General features: G+C 45.4%; 1 protein-coding gene across 1 annotated transcript in view; it reads right to left on the reverse strand.

The window, feature by feature from the left end:
- Nucleotides 1–23664, reverse strand: part of LOC145409613 (dorsal-ventral patterning protein Sog-like) — a 119372-nt gene that overhangs the window by 12735 nt on the left and 82973 nt on the right. The window contains exons 4-7 of the mRNA XM_080279966.1: nt 13230–13247; nt 6690–6948; nt 2638–3001; nt 882–1923 (exon numbers count right to left, since the gene is read on the reverse strand). Coding sequence (XP_080136092.1) covers nt 882–1923; nt 2638–3001; nt 6690–6948; nt 13230–13247 — 1683 coding nt within the window. The remainder of the gene's footprint in view (nt 1–881; nt 1924–2637; nt 3002–6689; nt 6949–13229; nt 13248–23664) is intronic.

Here is a 23664-nt window from a genome sequence, read left to right on the forward strand (position 1 = left end):
AATGAAAGAGTTATGAAGGGTGAATATGACCTCTCCAGCGCAAAAGGTCTCTCCTTAGCTGAGTAAGATCAACTGGCCCTCAGCTAGCAAGAGTGATATATATATACAGTATATAGTGGTAGGTGGGGGTGCTCACCATCCACTCACTCAATGTGGTGCTGCTGCTTTGGGTGTCTGCCCTTTCCTCTCTGTTTCCTTCCTCTTTCCTCTTCTGTCTTTCCTTCATTCTTTCCTCTTCCTTCTGCCTACAGGTGACCTTACACTCTCTCTTCTGTCTTTCTTTCCTTCATTCTTTCCTCTTCTTTCTGCCTATGGGTGACTCTACACTGAGTGACAAGCCGAATGGTTTCCTGTACACAAGGAAACCATTTACTATGCTGGGTGGTAGCCATGTAACAAAATTATGGCACCCGGTGGTTTAGTGGGTAATTACGGCGCTCCAATTGGATTGAGCCTGTATAGGTTTACATCCATGGGGTAGTTGGGGTTTATTGCTCACGTAATGCCACTCAGGGATGAGTGAGGCTGGTCACCCTCATCTTAAAAGTCAGGATCAACTTGCCAAGCCCGGGATTCCTACGCTCCTCATGGGGCAACATAGGACTGGATGATATGTGGATGGATGGATATATACGGTATACAAATATATATATATATATATATATATATATATATATGGTATGGTATATGTCACCAAATTCAAGAGGTTAACAACAACAACAACAACAAGTTCACAGTTTCAAATTATTCTTTCGTGACAGTCTGAAGTCTGTAATATATTTTGGAGACAAGGGAGTTATGGTATGAGAAATGCAGTGCTATGTAACTGCTTTATGGAATGTGAAAAGTTGTGACACATGAAGCAATGTGTAACTCACCACCATTGACCTCATCAACGCAGGTGTTCGTGATGGGCGGAGGGTCACCTTCATGCAGCACAACACAAGGGCCACTGTCACAGCCAGCTGGTGGACTCACCACTACCTCTCGCACATCTGACCCCAACAGACACTGCCCTGGCACCTGTACACCTGACACTCGCCCAGTCAAGGTGGACAAGAATGTGGAGCTGTTGGTGGGAGGCAGGAGGTGGAGGTCCAAGTGAGTGACCCCCGCACCCAGACGTGAGAGTGAGAGGGTTGACAGACGGGTGGAGTGGGCAAATACTTCCCAGCCTTCAACACGATCCTCAAGCTGCAAAGTAGTCATTTCATGGCGGGGGTCCCAAACCTGGTCATCTTCCCTCAGCACCAAGCTCCACTCTGGCTCCCACCCCACAGCAACCCCAGCAACAGTTCCTGCCACTCTCACATCATAATGAGTGACACAGTCTGGATCCACTGCCACCCACACTGTGGCTGCCATATCTACTCCTGGAGCTGAAAGTAAGGTGGGTCGGGGTGATTTCAGAGCTTCAGTAACTGCAACTGGGTCCAGGATGCCAGCCAGACCCCGCCCTATGCCGCCTGAATCAACCACCACCTGGATGCGGCCACGAAGCAGGGCATCTAGATCTCTGTACGTGGGTCGTTGGTAAGTACCATTGGCCCGACCAGCCGTTAGAGACAGGGTGAGATCCTCCACCACTCGGGGTCGTCGTCGCTGCTGTGTCTCCAGTCTCACAGCCCCACTAGTTCTACCTTCCACTACCACTTCATACTGGAAGGTCCCATCATTTTCTAGTGTCACAAGGGCCCACCCAGCACCCTCATGACTTGAGACAGAGATACCATCCTCAGGTTGTGGTGGAGGTGGAGTGAGAACAGCCGAGAAGACATTACATGTTGCCCGGGGCATGATGGCACCCCGAAGCTCAAGATGCGGTGCAGTGGGACTCCAAACCCTCATATCTACCTGACCTCGGGTCAGGCGGATGAGGGAGCGTTCACCAAGAGTTGTTCGGACCTGTGCTCGGTTGATGTCCTGGCAAAAACATGATAAACATTACATGTACATATCACTGGTAGTGCCTTGAGATAATTGTTAACATAAAAGTAATCCAATTAGTTGTTCTTCCTGTGCTGTGACAGTTTTCATGATTTTTAGATACTGTAATTACACTAGTGCACATTATTGTTGATAAATATAAATTTCCTGACACTCCTACACACAAAACAGGACACAAATAGTTATAGCACTGCTTGTAAACAAAGACCTACTCTGGCAGAGAATATCAAAGCTGACTAACATAGACAGGCTGACTAACAAAAATGTTTTTAATTTTAAAATGATGTGTACTGATGCTCACAACTTGGTACAGAGAATAATGATAGTGAAGTCAATGACTGGATGACGTATCCTTCAGAGATAACTTAAAAGTTATCTAGAAATATGAGTTGTTTAACGTGCACGGCCAGCGGTTTAAATTCAAAGGGTACTTCATTTTACAACACGTTATTTATCCAGCACCTCTCTCTCTCTCTCTCTCTCTAAGAAAAAAAAAAAAAAAAAAAAAAAAATCAATAAAACGCTGTACAGTACTGAAAGTAAATATTTCATCAGGTGAAATAATCAGTGTATTTTTCTGCATGATTTTCACATGAAGTGGAAACTGGTTTGTATTCATACTGTACACAGAGCAATAATTTGATTTCATACTTAATGTATATACTGTGACACTGCAATAAAATAACTTACTGAAAAAACTTTTGGCAGAACAATTGTATCAGTGACTGGGTCAACCCCTCGCTCTGGAAACAGCTGCACCTTTACAGTAACATTGTGATTCTCCCCAGAGGCAAAAATTCCATTGAACACCAGGCTGATGTGCAGTGAGTCTGTCTGTTTGTCCACTGAGACAATAGCTGTTCCTCCACCACTGAGGGAGGGGGAAGGAGGAGTTGAAGAGACCGAGGTGATGGAGGAAGGTGTGAGTAGAGCCGAGAAGACCTCCGTATCCACACCGATATACCTCGCCACCTGGCCGCTGATGATATCCTCCTCAGGTAAGTCGTCAGGTGGTGCCAGAGCCACCCACATCTTCTCCTCCAGCAGCAGTGTTCTGGGGACATCAGTCAAAGTTACATAGAGCAACTGATATTATTTTAGTTTTAGCCCATTATTGTTTAGGACATGGCACTAAAGCTTGGTTATTAGTGATATAATACAAAAGGGTTATACGGAGTGCTGTGTGAATTTAGTTTGGCTATGACTGACTAAAACAGGGGGGTTATAAGGAAAGTTATTTGAATTTATGAAACAAAACTGCATTTAAAAAAAAAAAAAAAAAAAAAAAATCATACTGACCACAGGGAATTGAGCCAAAAGTGAAATTTAACAAGCGAAGGTCACTACTGTCCAACAAATCATAAACAGTAATCAGGTTATACTTATTTCATTTTTTTAAACTCCTTCAGTCCTATTCTTATACTTTATTCCTTCTACCACCATAGTAGTAAAGGGATCAGTGAAAGTTATAACATGTAAGTCCTGTAATTCACATTCTCTCCAAAGCATAATAATTGTGTGGTGGCAGTAATAAAATATATATAATCCATCACTGAAGTGAAGGAGTTAAGTGGTGGTCATGTGGTTAGAGAAGTTGTCTGTCTTTCTAAAGTAGCAGTTTGTCTATACAGAGAAATGGATCAAGATACAGATTATTACTATACTACTAATGTTACACAGCTACTACTACTACTGCTCACCAAAATACCACACATTACGGCACTCGACAATAAATAGTTATGATTACAACTGATGTTACTGTATACATCATGTCTGAAATCCTTCGAAATTCAAAAAAATGCAAATCCTGTGATAAAGATCAGATTGAGATGTTTTGCAAAGCATACTTTATTAATGCAATCTATCTATCTACAGCCAATGCCACAATCCTGTAAGGCGTGGCTGTTTGTCTTTGAGTTAGCTGTTTTACGGGGAGGGGCACTAACTCTCTGCCAACCCACCTGCTGACACGTGGGGAACACATTTGGGTTGGTTATATGGTTACCACCCAGCACTGTAAATGGTTTCATAGGCCTGGAAACCACTGGGCTTGTCATTCAATGTAAAGTGGCCTGAATAGGAAAGAAGAGTAATAAAATGTGACAGGAAAGATGGGAGAAATAGGAAGAAAGGAGGGCAGACACAGAAAAAGAATGATAAAGGTGTAAGAGGAAGTAGGCATCACTACATCACAAATACGAATGATGGTCGCCACCACCTACCACCATACATACTGTATATGCAGCTCGCCTAGAGTGATCATTAAAAATTTATTAAACATCCATGTTTTCAATACTTATGTGGATTATTAAAGAGCACAAAATTTATGTGGCCTGTACTGAACAGAGAATACCTTACAATAATATGTAAATGTTAAAATTAGGAAGTCAATAATGTGCAGAAATTAAAGTACATTTATGTATCTTTTTCAGTCTCATCTTACATGTCAGGACCAACTTGCCTAGCCCCAGGTTCCTACGCTCCTCATGGGGCAACATAGGATTGGATGATGGATGGATGGATCTTTTTTGTCTTGGAATGGCTTGATTCTTTTTTTATGAATGGTCGACAACTTGTTTACAAACTCATCCATGTTGATATTTTCGGTTCTTGCTTGTTGGGGTTCCTGTGTCCCGAGATCATTAAGTCATGAGCTGAGGGGGGTGGGGGGCACTTCGGGGTTGTGAGCAATTTGTGAGGGGGCTAATTATGATCCCCCAGAAGCTATCCCAAGTTATCTTTTCTGCAGGAAAGACAAGGAGAAGCCGTACAGACTCTTCTCATGTGTCTTGTTCATGCAAAGCCAAATCAAAGTTAGGAAAGAATTGATGGTAAATACTCACATGATTGTGTATCCTACTTTGTGGTAGCAATACATTTTTGGCCTAGGTTACTACATCAGACTGCTGTCCCATAAGTTATTTACGATATTTTAATTTCAGTATACAGTAGTTTATATGCGACATACCAGGGGGATGTTACGATATAACATGCGTCATAAATCGCTAAGGATGGCAGGTAGGGATCTGGGGTGGTAGGAGGTAGCCGTGGGGCTGTACGCTCCCCCCCCCCCACCTTTTTTATTGGCAGACCAATAATAACCTACAATAAATGAGCAATGCTGTTTATCAATAAATATATGCAATAAATACTTTACATGTAATCACACGATAATTTCAATATGAGCTGTTTGGTACTAAAAAGAAAAAGGCAAAATAAAAGTGCATTTAGATCTATTAAATGGTACAAATGGTAATTCAGATACACTTCTCCCCTCCCCCCTTTCAAAGTGCCGGATCCAACATTGGGAAGCAGCCACTTTGAGTACGACCCACAGACAGTCCACCTTTTGCAACTTTAATCGCTTCCTGCCTCACTTGTTCTGCTTGTGCATAAAACTAAGCATTCTTCTCCTCTTCTGTTACGTGACTAGCAGGTATGAATACTACCCTGCTGACTGGTAAGAATATTTCCACACCTTATCAGCCGTACGACCATATACTAAGTGGTTTGGGATATTTCGTATAACCTCTTCCTTAGCTATTTATTCTCCGCATTACACCTCAATACCGTCTGGTAAGATACTAATGCAAACTTTGTCCGTGAAAATGATGTCACACACACACACACACACACACACACACACACACACACACACACGCACACACACACACACACACACACACACACGCACACACACACACACACACACACACACACACGCACACACACACACACACACACACACACACACACACACACAATCGTACTCCAGAGTTTTCGATAAGTTAGTCTCCATAACTGTTAATCACCGGTATCCGAGATCGTTTTGTTTTTCGTATCTTGTCATATTCACTCTTATTTGACCGTAAAAATGTTTGGTAGCAATAGAAGTGAGGAAAAACCTACATAAAGTACATGCAGTCTTATACATGACACAATTTTAGGCACAATCCTATACATAATCTCATCTCTCTACCACAATGGCGAGCGTTTTTTTTTTTTTTTTTTTTTTTTTACGTGTCCGACTCTGGGCAAAGGCTTCAGGGCCTATTTCTTGGGGGCAGTGACCTATCCCAAGGCCCAGTAGTCCTCCTACATCTCCACATGTCACCACTTCGGCGCTAACACCCACCATCCATGCTGAATACATGCTAGGGGTGTCTCATACAGGACTGGTGTACCGGTATTAGCGGGGGTATTTTTACGACATGTCGGCGGGTCTAGCAACAAACTCATCCCTTTTCTGTCCAACTCTCTACAGTAATGCAAGAGTTAACCATTACTCCCAGTCCTATATGTACAGTATGCAACAGGTCATCTCTGGAACTGTCTTCCTCTGTGTTTCTTACTGCCTATGACCTCCAGTCTTTCAAACGCAGTGTGTCCAGCCACATCGAAAGAACGGATTTTGAATTTGGCTAACTGTTATCTTGTTTTTTCTTGAAGGGAACAATTGTGGGATTCTGGCCATTGGTTCCTTCTTCCTTGTATATATATATATATATATATATATATATATATATATATATATATATATATATATATATATATATAATGTGTGCTGGTGTGGCCGTGAGTCTGGCATCAGAGTAACCCATACAAGTTGCCCCACTAGTCACGGGCGGGTACGGGAAAGAACTTCTACGGGTCACAGTAATGCAGAACTCTCCCCCGCACCAGCAAGTGTTTGGTACGGACGCGTCCTTACACACCACAGTCTCGCCTACAACTGTCCTTACCTATACTCTCGCGGTATTCTGGTCCAAGTGCCACATATCCTGCTGTTGGTGACCTCGTAGGGAGACGTTTGTGGTTCCAGCTCCTCCAAGATACTACCAGCATCGTCGAGGAAGAGGACGGAGACTGGGTGGGGCATCTCCTCCTCCAGAAGGAAGGAGTAGTGGAGGGCGCGGCGACGCAGGAACAGCCTACCCGTCGCCACCCGCCTCGTTGTCATGGGCGGCTTGGAGGTTCGGCCATTCAGCAGCACGGCGAAGTCTACGGTACCAAGACATTTTAAACACTTTTCACTAGCACGTAGGAACTGTATGAGAAGTGGAATAGTAAAAAAAAATATATACATATAGAAATAATATAATAATAAAAAACACTACTAGTAACTTTATATGTGAAATAACCGACAATGAAAGAACACTTTTAAATGTGAAATAACTGACAACAGATATGAACTTCAAAACCGATAAATTTCAAACTTTTCTATGGGGATCAGGGGCAGTGTGGGTAGGCGAATGGTAAAAAAATAAAAAATACACGTGAAATAATTGACAATGAGAGTATCCTATTTTTTTTAAACATGTGAAATAAGCGACATGGGATATTATGTACCATGAAATTTTAAACACTGATGCATTTGTGCTGTATGGCGAAATAATAATAATAATAATAATAATAATAACTTTACACGTGAAATAATACACAATGAAAGCACACTATTTTACAAGTGAAATAAATGGCAATAGATATCAACTGCAGTACAGGTAAATTCAAAATACTTTTCATTTATGCGTCTGGGCTGTATGGTTAGTATAGTAGAATGGTAAAAACAAACTAAATTACACATGAAATAAGTGAAAATGGATATCACGTGAAATAAGTGAAAATGGATATCAAATGTGGTACCGGGAAATTACAGATAATGGAATGTTAATATTACAATTCAAATTCAAAACGGTTACCAATGTAGTGCCGAGAAATTATGTGGACTTTTAAAAGCAACTATACTCGTTTTATCTAACATGTCCTAAAACTGTCATCTATCTTGAATGCTGCGTTGTACCAATAGATTAACACTAGAATATGATGCTAGTTACGAAGAAGTGTTGGGGAAAGAATGTACAGCCATAGTATTGTCTTTTTCTGCCACTGAGTACAAGAAATAGGCCGAAAATGAACGAAAAATTGTCACGCCCACATACCACTCACCTTTTCTCTCTCTCTCTCTCTCTCTTCTTCCCACATAATACCTTTTTTTTTTTTCTTTCTTTCTTCTCGCACTCTACCCCTCTCCCTCTTCTTCCATGACTCTCTCTCACCCTCCATCCCGTACTCAGATCAAACACTCTTTCCCACCGTCCTCTCTCAATCTCGTCATTGGTTTTATCCTTGTCTTATTATCTACCTTCGATCTATCTACCCATCTATCTATCTATTTGCCTATCTATCCATCCATCCATCTATCTGGCCTTATCTTTCTTCTATCTACCTATCGCCAGGCACCTTAATCCCGTAAGTAGCCAAAAACAAATCGCCTCCACGTCGTCCTGTCCTCTGCCATTTGACTGCCCTCCCTCCAACTCAAATCCCTCTGGTCCCTCTCTCATAAATCTCTCCAATCCATTTATTTTAAGTTAATATAATCCTGTATGTTGGTCTGTGTCGATGTAAGAATTATAATATGCAAGAAAATGTTAAAATGTGATAAATAACATACATTAAGAGATGAGTGTGTGTGTGTGTGTGTGTGTGTGTGTGTGTGTGTGTGTGTGTGTGTGTGTGTGTGTGTGTGTGTGAGGTAGTTAGGATTCCTTAGGCGTGAATGGGGAGTCAATGAGTGAGTGGCCCATTTCATTAGGCATGTTGTTGGTTAGGTCTCTCTCTCTCTCTCTCTCTCTCTCTCTCTCTCTCCTTCACCCAACCCGTGAATGGGAGAAAAGTGGGATGATGATGATGATGATGATGGTGATGATTTTTTTCCCCTCTACCCTCCACCTACAAATCTGTTTTAAGTGCTTGTAAAAGGTATCCGAATATGTTAACAGCGAGAGAGAGAGAGAGAGAGAGAGAGAGAGAGAGAGAGAGAGAGAGAGAGAGGAAAACTGGACAAAATAAAAGGTAAGGAGTAACGGGAGGGGGAGAGGGAGGGGGAGGCGGGGGAGAGGGAGGGGGAGGCGAGGGGAGAGAAAGGGTGGGGAGAGGGAGGGGGGAGGTGAGGAAGCGCAAAACCAGGCGAAAGAAGGAAGGAAGGAAAGAATCGAGGGAGGGAGGGGAGGAGGGAAGATGGTCAAGAGGCAGGGAGGGAGGGAGGGAGGGAGAAGAGAAGAGAAGAAGAGAGGAGGGAGTGAGGGAGGGAGGAAGAAAGAAGAGGAGGGAGGGAGGGAAGCAGAGAGGAAGGAGGGAGAAAGAGGAAGAGGGAGGGAAGGAGGGAGAAAGAGGAGGAGGGAGAGAAGGAGGGAGAAAGAGGAGGAGCGAGGGAAGGAGGGAGAAAGAGGAGGAGGGAGAAAGAGGAGGAGGGAGGGAGAAAGAGGAGGAGGGAGGGAGAGAAGGAGGGAGAAAGAGGAGGAAGGAGGGAAGGAGGGAGAAAGAGGGGGAAGGAGGGGGAAGGAGGGAGAAAGAGGGGGAAGGAGGGAGAAAGAGGGGGAAGGAGGGAGAAAGAGGAGGAGGGAGGGAAGGAGTGATGGGAGGTGGAGGGTGAGATGAGAGGATAGGGAGGGGGTAGGGGAGGGGAAGAGGGGAGGGGTGGGGAGGGAAAAAAGGGAAGGGGAAGGAAAGAGAAGGGGGAGAGGAAGACAGAGGAGAGGAGTAAGGGGAAAGGGGAGGGGAGTAAGGGGAAAGGGGAGGGGAGGGGAGGGAGTGGGAAGGGGAGGTGAAAGGGTGGGAAGGGGAGGTGAAAGGGTGGGAAGGGAAGGGGAAGCGGTGGGAGAGGAGAGGAAAGAGGGGAGGGGAGAGATGGGAGGGGGAGAGCGGGAAGAGGTGAGCAGGGGAGGGGAGGGAAGGAGAGACGGGAGGGGAGGGGAGGGGAGGGAAAGGAAAGGGAGGGGAGGGGAAGGGGAGAGGGAGCAAGGGGAATGAGAGGGGAGGGGGAAGGGAAAGCGAGTGCTGATGAAGGGATGGAGAGGAGGGAAGGAAAGGGGAATGAGGGGAACGGGAGGGGGAGAGAGAGAGCGGGAGGGGAAGAAGGGGAGGGAGGGGGAGCGGTATGTGGCGCCAGGATGTCCGGAGCCACTTCCCCCTCCCCTCCCCTCCCCTCTCCTCCCTTCCCTCCCCTCCCCTCTCCTCTCCTCCCTTCCCCTCCCCTCTCCTCTCCTCCCTTCCCCTCCCCTCTCCTCTCCTCCTTTCCCCTCCCATCCTCTCCCCTCCCCTCTCCTCTTCTCTTCTCACCTCCCCTCCCCTCCCCATCCATCTCACTAAGCTTCCTCGCTCTCCACACCTCTCACTCTCCTCCCCTTCTCTCCATTTTCCTCCCATTCCTCCTCCTCCTCCTCCCCTCCTTTTTCCCCTCCCTTCCTCTTCCCTCCCCTTTTCTCTTCCTTCTTCCCCCTTCCCTTCCCTTCCCATTCCTTCCTTTCCTTTCCCTCCCCCTCCCCTTCCTTTTCCTCCCCCTCCACTTTCCCTCCCATTCCTTTCCTTTCTTCCCCTCCCCTTCCCTTTCCTCCCCCTCCCTTCGCTTTCTTTCATTTTCCTTTCCTTCTCCTTCTTCCTCCCCTCCCCCTCTTCCTCCTCCCCTCTCCCTCTTCTTCCTCCCCTCCCCCTCTTCCTCCTCCCCTCCCTCTTCTTCCTCCCCTCTCCCTCTTCTTCCTCCCCTCTCCCTCTTCTTCCTCCCCTCCTCCTCTTCCTCCTCCCCTTCCCCCTCTTCCTCCCCCTCCCCTACTTCCCTCCCCCATCCCCAACCTAATTCACAAATTCAACCATCCTCCACCATAACTGCAACCAATATACCCACTACCACAACTACCACTCACCCCAACCACAACAACCACAACAAATCTTTCGACATCATTACCACAACTACCACTACTATGACTACCATATGTTTTACCACAACTACCACTACCACACCTTTCATCACCACTACCACAACTACCAGAACTACCACAACCACACCTTTCATCACCACTACAATCACAACCAGAACTACCACATGCACTATCACAACTGCCACTACCACACTCTTCATCACCATTACCACTACTACCACAACCACACCTTTCATCACCACTACCACTACTACCACAACCACACCTTTCATCACCACTACCACTACTACCACAACCACACCATTCATCACTACTACCACTACCAGAACTACCACATCCACTACCACAACTACCACTACTATGACTACCATATGTTTTACCACAACTACCACTACCACACCTTTCATCACCACTACCACAACTACCAGAACTACCACAACCACACCTTTCATCACCACTACAATCACAACCAGAACTACCACATGCACTATCACAACTGCCACTACCACACTCTTCATCACCATTACCACTACTACCACAACCACACCTTTCATCACCACTACCACTACTACCACAACCACACCTTTCATCACCACTACCACTACTACCACAACCACACCATTCATCACTACTACCACTACCAGAACTACCACATCCACTACCACAACTGCCACCACCACACTCTTGATCACCACTACCAATACTACCAGAACTACTACATGCACTACCACAACTGCCACTACCACAACCACACTCATCACCACTACCACATTTACCACACCTACCACACCTTCCATTCATTCATTCTTTCATTAAGGGATAAATGAGAAGGAAGAGGGAATAATAATAATAATAATAATAATAATAATAATAATGAGAAGAAGAAGAAGAAGAAGAGGGAGGAGAAGGAAGGAAGGAAGAAGAAGGATGATGATGATGATGATGATGATGATGATGATGATGATGATGATGATGATGATGATGATGATGATGATGATGGTGATGATGATGATGATGATGATGATGATGGTGATGATGATGATGATGATGATGATGATGATGGTGATGATGATGATGACGAAAAAAAGCCTGCTAACCACACGAGGGGCATTAAGGCTGGCAATATATATCTTCAAAGTCCCAATCTTCTCCTAGAACAGACCCGCAACAGTCGCATGTCCAGCCAGGTCCCTAATTTAACTCTACGGGGGACCAAAGAAAAAAAAGAAAGAAAGAAAAAAAAATCACAACTCCTTTCACTTTCACTTGGCCTAAAATTGACGTTTCTCTTGAACAGTGGCTTGTAATGAGATGAAAACCAGAACACGATGCTAGTCACGAAGAAGTGTTATGGAAAGGATGCAGGCTCCCTTCTACAGCACACCCCTTTACAAAAAAAAATAATCTATAGTCTGTTTTCACCTATCACTTCCAGCTCAAATTATGGCCAAGTTGAGCCAGATTGATGGTTTTGACTAGTAACCAAGGAGACTCTTCTGCCTCGTTCAGTCCCATCTAATCAACAGTAAGAAGGAACTCACCTGTAATTAAAGTGTCACTACCTATACCACATCCACCACACCTATACCCCTTTCACCTTAACCTGGCCAAGATTTTCGTCCTTTTGCAGCTTATTTCACGTAGCTCAGTGGCAGGAAGAGACAATACTACGGCTCTACATCCTTTCTGTAGCACTTCTTCGTGACTAGCACCATATTCTAGTGTTAATTGTTGCAGCTTAGTATTTAAGATGGTGAGGTGGCAACTTCAGGCCAAGTTAGAGTAAGTAGAGTATAGCAGCACCACCACAACTACCACCCTACCTACCACAACTACCACTACCTACCACAACTACCATTCCACCTACCAAGCTACCACTCTACCTACCACATCTACCACAACTACCATTCTACCTACCACAAATACCACACACACCACCGTCACTCAATACAGCCACCACCATCGAACTACCACACCTACCATAACTACCACACTCACACCCCTGTCACAACTACCAAAACAACCATCACCACCAAATTACTACAATTACCATAACTACCACAACACCTACCATAACTACCACACTCACTCTGCCACAACTACCACCACACCTACCATAACTACCACACTCACTCTGCCACAACTACCACCACACCTACCACCACATCTACCACAACTACCACACTCATTCTGCCGCAACTACCACCACGCCTACCACAACTACCATCACGCCTACCACAACTACCACACTCATTCTGCCGCAACTACCACCACGCCTACCACAACCACCACACTCATTCTGCCGCAACTACCACCACGCCAACCACAACTACCATACTCATTCTGCCACAACTACCCTCACACCTACCACACTCTGCCACAACTACCACACTCACTCTGCCACAACTACCACCACACCTACCACAACTACCACACCTATCACAACTACCACCACACCTACCACAGCTACCACACTCTGTCTGCCACAACTACCACCACACCTACCACAACTACCACACTCTGCCACAACCACCACCACACCTACCACAACTACCACACTCTCACCTCTGCCGGTCAGCTCCTCTTGCACGCCCGAGTCACCTGCAGGAGAGAGAAGCAAATTGTCAGGTGAGGCTCCACAATTTTCAACACCTATTCTTTAGCGATTTATTCTGCACTCTAGCGGCATTCCTAGCGCTGCGTGGGTAAGATAAATAAAATAAATAAATAAATAAAATGATAAATAAACTACAGCCGTGCATACTGGCATTTACTTATACCTTGTGAGCCAATCCACGTGAGAGGCGACCCCAGAATCTCATTTACCCCCCATGGACCTACTCCTCATGGAACTATTGCCATCTTGGACCTATTCTACCCATGGAACTATCAATACCATGCAACTATTTTATCTACCCACTCTGCTCACCCACCCACCCACCCATTCTGCTCACCCACCCATTCACCCACTCTGCTCACCCACCCACCCACCCATTCTGCTCACCCACCCATTCACCCACTCTGCTCACCCACCCACCCACCCATTCTGCTCACCCACCCACCCACTCTGCTCACACATTCACCCACACAACCTGCCCATACACCCACCCACTCTGCCCTCCTCCTGCAGTGCACCATCTTCCTTTGGAGGGAATAGGGATGTAGTCGAGGGACGTTTGTATAGCCAGGCAAAGAATCCACCTGGTTATATCAGTGCCACCACATGAAGGCGTCCCTCTCCACCACGACACACACACACTCTCTCTCTCTCTCTCTCTCTTGACTAAATGAAAGACCACGACATTCACGACCTCCCACGACGAAGCCCCCTCTCGTAACTTTAAGAAGGCTCCCTAACACCTCTTCCTTAGCGATTTATTTTTGGATATGGCAAGTTAATATCCTCTGGTACGTTATTTATGCAGAGTAGGCCGATGTTTGAGGGATTTAATTAACACAATAGGTAAGGAAGGTGTAATGAGTAAAATAAATCGCTCAGGAAAAGATATTAGGGAACTTTCTTAACCGATGAGAATACGAGCCTAAGATTATAAAATTTGCAGGAAAAACAAAGCAAAGGATATTTCCCATTTAATATTCTTGTGCTTCCTGCAATAAATAAATAAATAAATAAATAAATAAATACAATACTTCGAGATAATTTTCCTGTCATAATATTTTTTTCCTTTTCTTTTCCTCCTTTTTTCCCCATAAGGAACAAGGAACATCAATCGAGACTCTACATCCTCCTTACCTATTCTGCAAGGAACACAACTTACTGGAGTTTAACCGGCCCACTAAACCACCAGGCGACCTTTGATATGGTTACCACCCAGCGTAGTAACTGGCTTCCTGGGCAACAAGAAACTATTTGGCTTTTCAAGCTGCGCAGAGCCACGTGGAAGCAAAACTGCATTAAGTGAGTGGTTGGTGAGAGCTCCTGCCTTCCACGACACCAGTTTATAGCAGCTTAGTGAGAGAGAGAGAGAGAGAGAGAGAGAGAGAGAGAGAAGCCTACCACACCACCAATAGCGTACAACCCCTCGTGATCACCACTGTTGCACACTGCACACATCAACATGTACCACACCTCGCAACAACACCAACTTTGCATCGCCACCTGCGCTGGGATGCCTCTGATGCTGGCACCGATCAAAACTGCCCAGGAAACATGTACACAACCAGATTTAGCTGTCAGACTAACGCGGGACATCCTACCCCACCCCACACCACGCACAAGAACAGGAAAGTTGTCATCTAACCTAACCTAACCTCACCTGGCCTAACCTACCTTGACCTGACCTAGCCTATCTTGACCTGACCTGACACCTTGACCTGACCTGACCTGACCTAAGCTTGGACATCCTACCCAACCTCCACGCTACATTAAACAAGAAGGAAATTGACCTAACACAGGCTAACCATCCTAACCTAGCATACTTTACCCTAACCTAATTTCTGACCTGATCTAACCTGACCTAACCTAACCTACTCTGGCCTGACCTAACCAAAATAATCACACACACACACACACACACACGGTAAACAGAGGAGCAGTGCAGCGATCTAACACAACCATCCTATCCTGGCCAAACCTAATCTATCCTAGCCAAACCAAACCGAACCGAACTGAACCGAACCAAACCGAACAGAATCCAACCCAACCCAGCCGAACCCAACCTAACTCAACCCAATCCAAGAGAACAAACCCCAACCCAATCCAACCAAACCCAAGCCAAGAGAACAAACCCCAACCCAACCCAAGCCGAGAACCCAACCCAACCCAACCGACTCTCATCCTGGGTTTTGCTATTGCTAAACAGTAATATTCAATCTCTTTTACCCCCTCAGTGGTGTAGGGTCCCGGGGCTAGGCTAGGGGAGTCCACACATTAAGGGCAGGTGACCATGCTACTTCCCCTGGTGGCATTACATCATCTAAACACCTCCAGCCACCTCTTAGGGGATCCAGTCTATGCAAGGCCTCCACTCCGACCGGGGAGTCCTAACCACTATACCACCTGGCGCTTTCCAAATAGGCGCCCCTAATCACCATCATCCCCTCACCTGATTTAAAAAAAAAAAAAAAAAAAACTTCGTACACTCGGTTTCCTAATCGCCCCCTCATCTTCATCACGACCATCCCCTCACCCGATTAACTAAAATAATTCGGATTTCACTACCCCTTCGTACACTCAGTTTTAAAAGGTTGACATTCTGACGGCCAGGTAAGTAGTGATTATTGTTGTTGTAGCCCCGGGTTCAATTGAAATGTGAACCCGGTGGACTGCAGGTCAAGTTCTCCTTCCCCTGCACTCCACCATCCTCCTTCCGGGGATAGGGAAGTAGTGGAGGGACGTGTGTATAACCAGGCAGTTGGGCCGCCCGGTTATATCAAGGCCACCACGTGAAGGCGTCCCTCTCTTGTAGCGACGGACCTATCATAAGGCCTATAGCTGATTCACTACAACTTGGCCGAGAATTTCGTCCTTTTCCAACTAGTTTCACGTAGCTCTATGACGGAAAAAAAATACTACGGCTCTACATCTTTCCCACAGCACTTCTTCGTGACTAGCAACATATTCTGGCATTAATCTACTGTCACAACTGAGCAATCATAATGACAGCTATCAATATTACGCCGACTGAAAGTGAACGGAGTATAGGTAGAGAAATTCGCCCTTTTCCAGCTTAATTTCCTATCGTAAGTGGGAGAAAAAGACAGTACTACGGCTCTTTATCCCTCTATAGCACTTCTTCGTGACTAGCACCATATTCTTGAGTTAAACTATTCTCACAATGAAGCAATCATGAAGGAGATGTAAATTTAGGTGTAGTTAAAGTGTCAACGAGTGGGTTGGCGGGGGGTTGGTGCCCCTCCCCATAAACACGTAACTCAAAGACAAACGACCATCCCTTACGGGACTATGGCGTCTGGCTACAGATAGATAGAGAGACAGATAAAATGTAAATATGCCCATGTATTTTCACGGTCATTAATGGAACACTTGCAATAATCATCATCATTATCATAATCATCATCATAACCATAACAATATCGACAATAATAATAACTAGAACACCGTTACAATTTTGCTACAGGAAACCCTGCCACAGCCACTGCCTGGCCCTGCAGCCCCACTAGCTGCCGGGCTATAAAGGGACCTTGAGGTTAAGGCCACAGATGTTGTGCATGTCTCCTCGGCCATCACAGTCAACAAGTCCACCAAGATTAGTGGCTGTTGCTTTAATCCTTCATGGAAAAATAGATGACATACGGACTATCAGAAGAAGTCCCAGTTTTTGACCCCGGTCGATCTCAGAGAATAATCAACCGATTGGAACCACACTCCTTTCCGCAGCCCTAAGGCCACATTACACCAAAATTTCAGCTTCCTACCTTCAGCGGGACAAAAGTCTGGACCAGGTTAAGGTAAAACAACTATAGTTAGAGTGAACAGGGTTGGGTTTACTCTTGCAGGCACCATACGATTGTAGTCAGCTCAGAACAGCTTAGCAGTGATGGCAACAGCGAAGGAAAGGCGTCAAAAGGTTAAAAGATGCAGGGGTTGGGAGGAGGGAAGGACGGAGACAAGACACAGACGGTGACACAGAGGACAGAGATGCAGCGTGTGTCTGGGTGCCGGGAACGGGCGCCTTCACGTGGTGGCATTGACGTAGCGGGGTGGCCAAGCTACCTGGTCATACACACGTCCCTCATCCCCCTTCCTATCCCCCACTACTACTATTACAACTACTACTACTATCACCGCCACCACCACTGCTACAACTATTACTACTACTACAACTACTACTATGCATTCAAGATTCGAACCCACTACAGCCCACCCCCCCAGACGTAAGGCCAGTGCTGCAGCGACCTAGCCACCGCGTCGCCAGTGTGGTATTGCTGTCTATGTATTCTTGGCTGCCTACTTAGCTACGCCAGGCAGAAGCGTGGCCCAAACACCAGCTTAACAAAGATATATATGGAGTGCTTAGATCTGGGGAGGGGGGAGTGGGGAGATGGGGAGGGGGAGTGGGGAGATGGGGAGGGAAGGGGAGGTCAGACAGTCCACGTGGTAAGCTCCCCCCCTTCTCTCTCACTCCCCACCCCCCTTCCACTGGCATATTTGTCTCCCCTCCTGCCCTTCCTCCCCCCACACCCCCACCCCACTGGGATTGGGATAGGGAGAAAGGTGATTGGGGAGAAAAGGAGGGGGAGGTATATATGTAAGGTGAGAGGGGAGGGGAGGGGAGAAGTGTCACCCCCTCCCCTCCCCTCTCACCATCACAAACAGGTTTCCTTACCACCCATAGACTCCCCTCCCCCCTCCTCTCCCCTCCCCTCCCCTGCCTCTATCCCTTCTTATCCGTTCACCCGTCACTCTCACACCATTCACTACTCTCTCTCTCTCTCTCTCTCTCTCTCTCTCTCTCTCTCTCTCTCTCTCAACTGCTTCTATACTTATTTCTTTCTCCCTCCACTAATTCCTTCCCCCACATCACTCCTGGAGGTGAGAGGGGCGCCCTTCACGTGATGGCATTGATATAACAGGTCGGTGGATGTGCCTGGTTATACAAACGTCCCTCACCTCCCTCCCTATCCCCCGAAAGAACGACGGTGGACTGCAGGAGGAGGGGAACTTCAGCCTGCAGTCCACTGGGTTTATCAGATAGGCGTGGGGTTTCAGCTACTACTACTACTACAACTAAAACTACTACTACAACTAAAACTACTACTACAGCTACTACTACTACTACCACCACCAGTACTACTACAACTACTTTTTTTTTTGGTTTATTTCTTTTTCCTTTCCCTATAATATTTTCAACTTACATCCTTCATCCACGTTCATCTTCCTAAACTCTCTCTCTCTCTCTCTCTCTCTCTCAGTATACAGCTTCTTTTACCTATCTATTTATTGATCTATTTTGCTTATTCCCCCTACATGTCTTCGTGTGCATGGGCTCTTTCTTGCTGTGTGTGTGTGTGTGTGTGTGTGTGTGTGTGTGTGTGTGTGTGTGTGAGAGAGAGAGAGAGAGAGAGAGAGAGGGGGGGGGGAGGGGGGAAGTTGAATAAGTCAATGATGGGAGGAGTGAATGTGAAGGAATAAAGAGAGAGAGAGAGAGAGAGAGAGAGAGAGAGAGAGAGGGAGAGAGAGAGAGAGACTGACGCCAAGGTGGCATTTGTTGACTCCAAGGATGTCTGACCCAGTTAGTATCACGCCTGGCGCCACTACCCACTCTCTCTCTCTCTCTCTCTCTCTCTCTCACACACACACACACACACACACATACTCATACGGGCTCTACTTCCATCTCTCTATCTCCTTCATATATTCTCATTCACACAGTACTCTCTCACATTCCATTCCCCATTCCTTGCTCACTGACTCACTCCCTCTCCCTCTCTGTTTCACACACACACACACACACACACACGCACACACACACCTCCTCTATTAAACAGTACTCTCCATCACACAATATTCTTTCACTTTTCTCAAACACACACACACACACACACACACACACACACACACACACACACACACACAACCTTTATATTTCACATTCATATAATATTCCCAGGAGGCAAGCAGGGATTTAGGGAACGGGCAATCTACCTTCTGTCCAGAGTCTTATATCGGTACATATTTTTACATTTTACACATCAAGTTTGACACATTTTTTAACACATCTCAATTAAAACTTTTTCCCCCATCTCTCTCTCTCTCTCTCCTCATACATTCGTACCTCGCACATTCCTCCCTGTCACACATAACATGCACACTCTCTTTCACACTTCTGCTCCGGCCTCTCAGCCTCTCTTTTACTCTCCCACATTCCTCTCTGACACACACACACACACACACACACACACACACACACACACACATTTTTCTTCTCTTATTCACCAATTTTTCAACCTTTATCACTAATGGTCTGCTCTCTCTCTCTCTCTCTCTCTCTCTCTCTCTCTCTCTCTCTCTCTCTCTCTCTCTCTCTCTCTCTCTCTCCCTCTGTACAGTATATATACCGGTATACACAAATGTATATACTGTACATGTATAGACATTTATAGATATACCGGTACATGAATGTTCAGTTTATATACCGGTATCTATATATATGTAAATATACACATATACGTATATATGTGCATATATACTTATATATAAATACTGTACGGTATAAATATAGATAGATAGATACAGACAGATATAGATAGAAAGATAGTAGATAGACAGATAGATAGATAAATAGATAGATATAGATACACACACACACACACACACCTGTTCACTAATGTACAAGTACCATATATCTCGTTTTTAGTAAATCTCTTGCTGATCGTATCATTTTTTGTCAGCCTAAAAGATTAACCTGCAATCTACAAGTCTGTTTACCTATCGACAAAGGAAACTTCAAATATAATACAGATACACAGATAAATGTAGATGTGCATAAACATATCATCAGTTACTTGATATATTTGGTGTCTTAAACAGAATGCTAAACTTTACATCGTTGAGTATAAATGTATTACACGCGTCTGTGCGACAATACAACATGCACTACGCTACTCTGATTCCAACACATATTAGCACAGTAGTATAGGTCTTTGTTCTCTCTCTCTCTCTCTCTCTCTCTCTCTCTCTCTCTCTCTCTACGCAACGCACTAAAGCATTCCCCAACCTAAATCTCCATATGGGGCAAATATCTGTTGCTAAGTACGCTTTAACCAGAAAAAAAATAATAAAATACAAAATAGTGTCAATTTAGGCCAACCAGAAGGCGCCGGGGTGGATTGGTGACAGGGGAGCCGGGCAGGAGACGGCCGTGCATTAAATATTTCAATTCGTCTTTATTCTCCTTTATTCTCAGTTACCACTCGATTTTATTTACCTCAGGAGCGCGCCATCTTGACCACTTCCGACTTCTGGCCTACACGGAAGTTGAAAAGAGAAACAATACGAATTATTTTCGTAATACTGGCAGAAATTGGATTTAAAATGGGTAAACACTGAGTGAAAATATCCTTGGCCTTATATGAAGTATTTGCTGGGCGGTGTTATGCTTCGATCTGGCGGTTAATAAGAAAAATAATGTATAATTCCTCAATTCTGTGAAAAGATGGACGACCTGCAATGTATAATTTCTATAAACAGATGGATAGATAGATAGATAGACAGATAGATATATAGGCAGATAAATAGGTAGATAGATAAATAAAGCTAAGACTGATAGGCAGATCGATAGATAAAGATAGATGGATGTAGAATAATAGATACACAGATAGATAGATTGACAGACGGAGATGAATATAAAAACTAGACAGATAGATAGATAGACAAAGACTGACAGATGAATGTATAAAAACGAGAGAGAGAGAGAGAGAGAGAGAGAGAGTATAAAAACTTGACACAGAAATAGACAGGTTGATAGATGAATGTACAAAAAACTAGACACGAACAGACAGACAGAGAGATAGAGAGAGATGAATGTATAAAATGTAGACAGATGGATAGATAGATAGAGATTAATGTATAAAAAGTAGACAGACGGATAGATAGACAGACAGACAGAAAAATGTATAACCACACCACTGCAATGAACTAGTAACCTAAAGAGCTGATGTCCAAGGGTATTCTTTTTTTCTCAATCATATAAACGCTGCAAGGGACGTGTCTGATCCTATAGTGCATTCAATCTTACCTGGCAAAGATACCTGACCCTTTAAGCTTAGTTTTTGGCCAGGTATAGCAAGGGAAATTTGACTAGTAACCAAGGAGACTGCCTGGAAAAGATCCCTAACCCCTTTTTAGCTTAACCTGTGCGCAAGTGTAGCCAGATTGGAGATAATTTTGACTAGTAACCAAGGAGACTGCTTGGTAAAGATCTCTAACCTCTTTCAGCTTAGTTTATGGCCTAATGAAGTCAGCTTTGAGGATGATTTTGACTAGCAACCAAGGAGACTGCCTGATAAAGATCTCTAACCTCTTTTCAGATTAGTTTATGGCCAAGTGTAGTCACGTGTGAGCGTAGTTAAGGAGTCAATTAGCCCAGTTCCCTCAGATGAAAAAAGACTACAGAGAGTGTACATGTGCTCACTTCTCTCCTCCCTCCTCCATCTCCTCTCCCTCTTCCTTTTTCTATTATATCCTCCCACTCCCTCCCCCTCGCCTTTCCAAACCTCCTCCCTCCTCCTCCTCCTCTACTCGCTTGTCACCTCCTCCCTCGTATCTCTGTCCCTCCTTCCTCCTATCTCCTCGTCCCCCTCCCATTCCCACAACCTTTCCTCTCACCCTCTCCCTCTCTCACCCTTTTCCTTCTCTCATCCCCCGTATCTCCTCTCCTCCTTCCCCTTCCACACCCTTTTCTCTCCCACCTCCCTCTCCAGTCCCCCGCTCCCACCCTTTTCCGTCTCTCCAACCCCGCTTCTCATTGCCCTTCTCCCCTTTCAACACCCTTTTTCTCACCCCTTCGCCTTCCCACAGCCTTTCCCTTCTTCCCACACCCTCTTCCCCCTCTCCCTCTCACCTCCCCTTTTGCTTCTCTCCCCCCCCTCCCTCTTGACCGTAACTAATGTCGGGCAAAGTGTGTGTATCTGTCGGTGTGTTCGTCTGTCGGGTCCCAGGCGCCAGTCTCCCGCCAAAATATGTAAACAAACCCAGGCGGGACAACTCGGTAAACCACCACATTCGGTTCCATGTGGCCATATTTGCCTATTTGCCCCTACCCTAACCTCGATTGCCTCTCTCACTATCTCTCACGTCTAGCCTGAATTAGAGATATAAAAGCAAAAGCTCGTAGTCGGCTCGAATAAACGGGAGTGGTATTCTGAGCCGAATTCGATAAGGCCATGAACTCGCCAAAACAACATAAACAACTTGACCTATCGCCCATGTTCACAGCCATTCATTAGAGCGGGAGTTATCTTGAACCCTCCCACGCTCTCCCCTCCCTCCCCTCTCCTCTCCCTCTTCTCTCTGACCTCTCCCCCTCACTCCAGCCTCTCTCACATCTATCTTTTTTTCCTTCCTGCCGCCTACACTGTCTTTCTCACACCCACACTGCTTTGTATTCCCTCATCGTCTGCTTTTTGCTCCAGCCTCACCACTTCGCCTCTTCTCTCTCTCTCTCTCTCTCTTCTCTCTCTCTACTGTATATATATATATATATATATATATATATATATATATATATATATATATATATATATATATATATATATATCCTGGCCATTTCCGGATCTGTCCTGGCTATTTGCTGCTTCCTGACGACTTTACTAACAGTACTTCCTTGGTATGGGTCGCAAGAGATTTTGAAGTACTATTTGTCCTTGTAACTGCCCCTCCCTTCTCTCTCTCTCTCTCTCTCTCTCTCGATAACACATACTAGCCCCACACACCAGCCCTTCCATGTCAGTACCAATTTCAATTTCCCATTTTCTCCTTCACTCTAAAATCACGTACAAATTTTCCCACTTCTATCTGACTCACAGGACTCTCTCTCTCTCTCTCTCTCTCTCTCTCTCTCTCTCTCGACCCTCTCACTACGAGGGATCCCTTAAGCTGAATAAAATCGTCGGAAAGCGAAAAACGACCATCATGCTGAAAGATTAGTGTGTGTGTGTGTGTGTGTGTGTGTGTGTGTGTGTGTGTGTGTGTGTGTTGATATCCCCCCTACACATGAAAAGCACACACATTCCTTTAGGCTCATGCAAGCGACTGATAATATCCAGCCTGTTCGTCTCATCGCCTCTCCCCCTCCGACTTATTCCACCCAATCTGTGTCCCTCCGCCGAAATGTTGCATCACTCTTTTTCCCTTCACGCTGACAATCCCCTCTGACCTCACCGCATGCCACCCACCATTAAGACTGGCATGATCAAACTGGTATTTTTATTCCAGTTAACACCAGGCGATATGAGGTACGGGTTATAGGATGCACAAGGCTTTTTCTGGTATAATCTTGCGTGTGTGTGTGTGTGT

Source organism: Coenobita brevimanus, chromosome 82 (assembly GCF_032717465.1).
Source record: "Coenobita brevimanus isolate Jiangsu-jjx chromosome 82, ASM3271746v2, whole genome shotgun sequence".
Classification (NCBI taxonomy): domain Eukaryota; kingdom Metazoa; phylum Arthropoda; class Malacostraca; order Decapoda; family Coenobitidae; genus Coenobita; species Coenobita brevimanus.